At 33.4% G+C, this 6,477-nt stretch overlaps 1 protein-coding gene across 1 annotated transcript; it reads left to right on the forward strand.

Annotated features, from left to right (window-relative positions):
* The first annotated feature begins 5,137 nt into the window (after positions 1 to 5,137).
* Positions 5,138 to 5,875, forward strand: LOC140919644 (secreted RxLR effector protein 161-like). Its single transcript, XM_073366246.1, has one exon. It carries the CDS (start codon positions 5,138 to 5,140, stop codon positions 5,873 to 5,875), a length of 738 nt encoding a protein of 245 aa, XP_073222347.1.
* Positions 5,876 to 6,477: the final 602 nt, after the last annotated feature.

A 6,477-nucleotide genomic window follows, 5' to 3' on the forward strand; every position in this document is an offset into this window, starting at 1 on the left:
ACATAGAACAATATTTTTTACCATCCATTACCATGTAAGATATTACTTTAATTTTATATTTTATTTTTTTGACTTTATTGCAATTTTAATCTCTTATTTTCACATATTCTTTGTGTTGGTTTCCCATTTTAAAATCCATTAGTTTTGGAATTTTCCTCAAATTTATAGACATAAAAAGAATGATGTAGTATATTTTAATTGATGTGATATACGATTTAATAATGTAGAAACATTCAGATCAATTAATTGTTTACTCCTCATTAATTAAAATAAATAAATAAATTATTCATAAAGTTGAAAATAAAACTTTTAAGAATTTTTTTTTTTTTGTTTTGCAATATAATAAGTGTCGATCATTTCACATTATCAGATTATATATCATATCACTATTTTTTAGTCTAAAAATATATAAGAGAGACTAAAACATAGATTTTAAAATGGAGGAATCGTTTTCAAAAATATATGAGAATAGAGGATTAAAACATCAGGTAAGGCTATTTATTTAAAACAAAAAAAATTAATATAAAATGGAAGAAAAAATGATGGAGGGCAGAAGCATCATTAAGAATAAAAAAGGTCTATTCGTAGAAGCATCTAAAGTTGTAATAGAATTTTTCTTCAACTTGATTCATTTTTCTATTGGTACAGCAGTACGGCTCCTAACAAAAAACGACATGGTTGATAGCTTAGGAAATCTCTACCAAAGTGTTGAAAATACGAGCTAGAAATACATGCTAGCGAACCAAACAAAAGATGTTCTCCTAAATCCAATGGCTCAATCTCTTCAACCGACATTGTTGGTCTTCTTCCATCAAACAACAAAGATGCTAACAACAACCTAGGAGGTGGAAATCTTTATTACACATGTCTTCCTTTTTGTTTCAATTTTTTATTCAAAATTATAATTGTAATAAATAAATAATAATCTAAAATTAAAGTAACATCCTACATGGCACTGGATAGTAAAAAAATATTGGTACCACGTCACCTTTGACTTGGTAAAACTCAAGGGTATCTACCAATTTGCAAAAGGGGATAAAGTTTGGGGGGTAAATGTGATATTTTGAATATAGCGGCCAACATCAATAGATTTAAAAAGTTGGGAGGCCAAAAGTGCATTATAGGCTTTTTTTTTAAAGAATAATGCTCCCTTAGAGTGAACTACTAGATCATTTCACATATATTAAAAAAAGTGTATAAACAAAATAGAGAATAAATACATAATGTATGTTATTGGATTAAAAATGATGCAAATAATATAAATTAAAAGGTATCATTGGAAAAAGTACATTGAAAATTGAAAGGTCATTCATTTTAAACTAATATTCTTTTGCAAATGAGTCACTTGTTGTGGAACGAGAAATAGTTGAGTTAGTTAGTTTGTGAGAGTTGAACAATAATTCAATTAGTTTGTTAGAATTATTAGTTTCTAATTTGGTAGTTAGTTTCTCAGCTACAGTTGGTTGCTCTATATATAATGAGCGTATATTTTTCAACATGATTCCTTTTGAGAATTTCCTTTCTTTTCAAAGCTCTCAGGTGTCCAAGTTAATCTCCCATGTCAGCTAGGAGAAATGAGTATTATTAGTTGGAACTATTGAGGTATGGGTAACCTGCGAGCAGTTCCTAATCTTAAGATCCTCGTCCGAATGTATAAACAAGATGCCTTATTTTTGTGAGACGTGTAAGATTACATTAAACCAAGAATGTTCTGGATAAACGAGATTGATTCTAAATAAACCAAATTGTTCTTGTTATTGTAACATATGTAATTCAGGTAAAGTGTTAGTTGTTTGTGATAACAAACTAACTAATCATTCAATTAGTGAGTTATTTAGTTAGAGGACAATTAGAATGAACCATGTATAAATAACATATTCCATTCATTCAATAAACAAGTCCTACAACTCATATCACATTCTACTTTTCTACTTTCTTGCACATGAAGTAATAACTTGAAAGTTAACAATTGGTATCTAGAGCAAGGTTCATTGATCCAAATTAAATAGTGATAAACATGAGTGAAGTGTGAGGATCAAACATGAGTGAAGTTAGGATGAGTTCAAGTGCAAACAATGGAAATTCTCCAACCCATACGCCACACTTTGATGGAAAAGATTGGGATAGAAGGAGAGTGTAGATTCAAGTATTGTTTAGATTTCAAGAAGTGTTAGAAATCATAGAAAATGGTTTTGAGGACTTGGGAGCCATCCAACAGATGAGCAAAGATCAAGTTTTAAAGAAAACAAGAAGAAAGATTGCAAGGCTACATTCATTCTTCAATAATGTCTTGATACTGCCAATTTTGACAAGATATCTGATGCAAGAAGTGCAAAAGAAGTATGGGGCATTCTTGAGAAATGTTATGCATGAGACACCAAGGTCAAGAAGGTGAAATTGCATACCCTACAATTCAAATTGTTGCAAATGGAGGAACAAGAGAAGGTTTTAGATCTGATTTCAAGATTGAAGAGTATCACAAATCAAATGGTTGACTATGATGAGAAGTTGATTGAACAGAAATTGTGTGAGAAGATTTTGAGATCTTTACATCCCAGGTTTGACTACATTGTATGTGCCCTTGAAGAATCCAAAGACATTTCCACATTAAGTCTTAAAGAGTTGCAGGGAACTTTAGAAGCAAGAGAGTTGAGAATGGAGGAAAGAAGTAGAGTGAAACCTGGGGATCAGAAAATGAAGTGGAAGAAGAATAAATTCCAAGAAATTTGAGGATAAGTATGAGTCTTCATAGTAAATCCAAAGAAAAATCAAAGAACTTTGACAAGAAAAATGTTCAATGTTACAATTGTGAGAAGTTTGGAAACTTTGCTGATGAATAGTGGTCTGGTAAAAGAAAGCAAAAGAAGAAAGATGAGGATGAGGTATATGTTGCTCAAGAAGATGATTCAGACTCTGAAACAGTCTTGTTGATGGCTACCACAAACAAAGAACGTTCTTCGTCAAACTCAAAAATAGTCTTGTTAATGGCTACCACAAGCGAAGAACATTCTTCGTCTCAATTCTGGTTTCTTGATACTAGATGCTTCAATCACATGACAAGTTACAAAGAATGGCTGGTGGATATTAATGCAACAAGAAGAAGCAAGATTAAGTTTGCTAATGAGTGTACTTTGGAAGCTAAAGAAGCTGGCAACATCGTGATCAAAAGAAGAAATGGCAAAACAGTGGTGATTGAAAATGTGATGTATGTGCCAGGAATGAAAAGCAATTTGCTGAGCATAGATCAGCTTATTCAGAAAGGATTTCAAGTGATTATGAAGGATGATGTTGTAGAAATGTATAGCAGCCAAAAGAACTTGATACTAAAGGCTCATCTATCAAAGAATATAACCTTTGTCATAATATACAAGCTGCAGATATCTAATGTTTGAAGGCAGTGAGCTCAGTTGATGAGGATTGGTTGTGGCATGCAAGGTTTGGTCATCTGAAGTTCAGGAGCTTGCATCAACAAGGATCAAAGAAGATGGTCAGTGGCATTCTTATGATTGATGTCCCTGAGAAGGTGTGTGATGTATGTATGACAAGAAAACAATCAAGGAATTCCTTAAATCACAGGTGCAAGCAAGAGCGAAAAACGTTCTTGAAGTGGTTCATAGTGACATATGTGGACCATTTAAAGTGAAATCATTAGGAGGTAATAAGTACTTCATAATTTTTGTTGATGAATTTAGTAGAATGTTATGGATTTATTTGATACAGACCAAAGATGAAGCATTTGAAATGTTCAAGAATTTCAAAGTGAAAGTTGAAAAACAAAGTCAAAAAACTATCAAAGGGCTACGGATAGATGGAGGTGGTGAGTATACATCACATGAGTTTGAGGAATTATGTGTCAAGCATGGAATTGAACATGAAGTGACTGCCCCTTACACACCTCAACATAATGGATTGGCTGAAAGAAGGAACATAACCATCCTATACATGAATAGAAGTATGTTAAAGGGAAAGGAATTGCCACACAAGCTATGGGGTGAGGTTGCATCAATTGTTGCATACATCATAAATAAATGTCGAACAAAGAAGCTGCCAAAAAAGGTTTGGAGTGGAACGAAACCAACAATAGGGCACTTGAGAATATTTGGTGGTCTATGTTTCAACCATGTGCCTGACTAGAAAAGAAGAAAGTTGCAGGACAAGAGTGAAGCCATCATCTTGGTTGGGTATCATCCAATTGGTGCCTACAAACTGTATGATCCATTCAAAGGCAAGGTGGTAGTCAGCAAAGATGTGAAAATCATTGAGCAAAAGCAATGGGACTAGAAACAGAAAGCCAACAGTAGCCAGCACTGGAAGCAGATTGCCAACAGCCATCACTGGAACTGGGAATAACTGATCAACAACACTAGCTAGCTGACACAGATTCCTTTGCAAGTGCAAGATGATCATCAGACCAGTAAGACAAATTGAAGAAATAATAGAGTCGAACATATCTCAGAGAGCAAGACAGCCACCAACATATTGAAGAGAATTTGAAGTATACAATGATAATGAAAATTGATGGCAATGGAGATCTAATGCCCTTTTCTTTATTTGAAAATACAAAACCACTAAATGTTGAAGAATCCATGAAGATAGGACCCTGGAAGAGAGCAATGACAGAAGAAATCAATGCAATTGAGAAAAATAAAACTTGGTATTTGACTAAATTACCTCCAAAACGTAGTAGATTGAAGTAAGACGGGTATATAAACTCAAGCTAAACCCATATGGAACAATTGTTAAATTCAAAGCTAGATTGGTTTCCAAAGGATTCGTACAAAGGGCAAGCATAGACTACTCTAAATTGTTTGCTCCAATGGCCAGGATTGAAACAATCAGACTAGTAATGGCACTAGCATGTGCTAGAGGCTAGCTGATGTGCCAGCTTGATATCAAATTTGCATTTCTTAATGGATGGCTGAAAGAAGAAGTGTATATCTCTCAACCACCAGGATTTGTGATTAAGAGAAAGGAAGATAAAATGTTCAGATTGAGGAAAGCTCTCTATCATTTAAAGCAAGCCCCAAGAGCATGGAACAAAAGAATTGATTCATTCTTCATTAACATTGGATTCATCAAGTGCATAGTGGAGTATGGAGTTTAGGTGAAGCATTTCGCACTGAATGGAGGGCCTGCAATGTTCCTATTGTGCCTATATGTTGATGACTTGTTGGTAACTAAGAGCAACAGCAAGGCAATTGAAGAATTCAAAGAAATCGTGAAAGATGAGTTTGAAATGACATATTTGGGCAAACTAAGCTATTTCCTAGGCATAAAGTTTACTAAGACAAAAGAAGGACTTCTGATGCACCAGAAGAAATATGTTGGAGAAGTCATAAGAATGTATAATATGGTCGACTGCAACCCTACTGTCACACCAATTGGATGCAATGCAAAGCTGGGAACAGAAACCGAAGAAGAGCTGGATGATTCGACATTGTTCAAGCAAGTTGTTGCCTCCCTAAGATACTTGTGCAACACAAGACCTGACATTTTCTATAGTGTGGGAGTAATTAGTAGATTGATGGAGAATCCCAGGAAATCTCACTGGTTAGCAGCTAAGAAAATCATGAGATATATTAAAGGCACATTTGAGTATGAAATCTTATTTGCAACAGAAATAAAGCAAGAAAATGGAAATTTGGTGGGGTATTCTGATTCAGATTGGTGTAGAGATAAGGGTGATAGAAGAAGCACAAAAGGTTATTTGATCAAGTTCATGAAAACTCCAATAGCACGGAGCTCAATGAAGCAGCCAGTCATAGCATTGTCATCATGTGAAGTTGAATACATTGCTGGCAGCTATGCAGCCTGCCAAGCATTGTGGCTCGAATCATTGATAGCAGAATTGAAGATTGAAATGTGCAAGGGATAACATTTCAACAAGTGTACTGAATTGTTGCAAGTAATAATCAAAACGTTAGTACTGAGTATCGAACTCAAGGATTTTGTTTTACTATCGAATTATATTTAATTACTAAAATTAAACAAAAATTTCTCAAATTAATTGAAATAATATTTAAAATTAATAAAAATAAATAAAATTGATCCTTTATAATAAGAAAAATATCAGGGATGAGTTTCACTTCAAATCCATCATTGGTGTCTAATTTGATCCTAGTTACTGAATTATTATCAAATTCTCTTTATTATTCTTGCCATAATGTCTTAGTGACAGAACCTTTAATTCCAAAGTAACCCCTAATTCCTTAGTGGATTTGATATTAGAATTACCGTAAAGGAATTCTCTTGTTAAACTATTGCCTTTGCAAATAATTTAATTGGTTTCATAACATGTATCTATCCCTAGACTACAAATTCATGAATTTCTCATATCAAGCATTCGTAAAGTCCACTTATGTTTCAAAATACAAATTGTAGAACATTTTAATGTTGATCAGACAATAAAAAGCATTAAGCACAGAGATGAGAAAAATAATTCAATAAACTCATTCATATAACTAGAAATTAAATCAT

The sequence above is a fragment of the Cicer arietinum genome, chromosome 3, assembly GCF_000331145.2.
Source record: "Cicer arietinum cultivar CDC Frontier isolate Library 1 chromosome 3, Cicar.CDCFrontier_v2.0, whole genome shotgun sequence".
Classification (NCBI taxonomy): Eukaryota; Viridiplantae; Streptophyta; class Magnoliopsida; order Fabales; family Fabaceae; genus Cicer; species Cicer arietinum.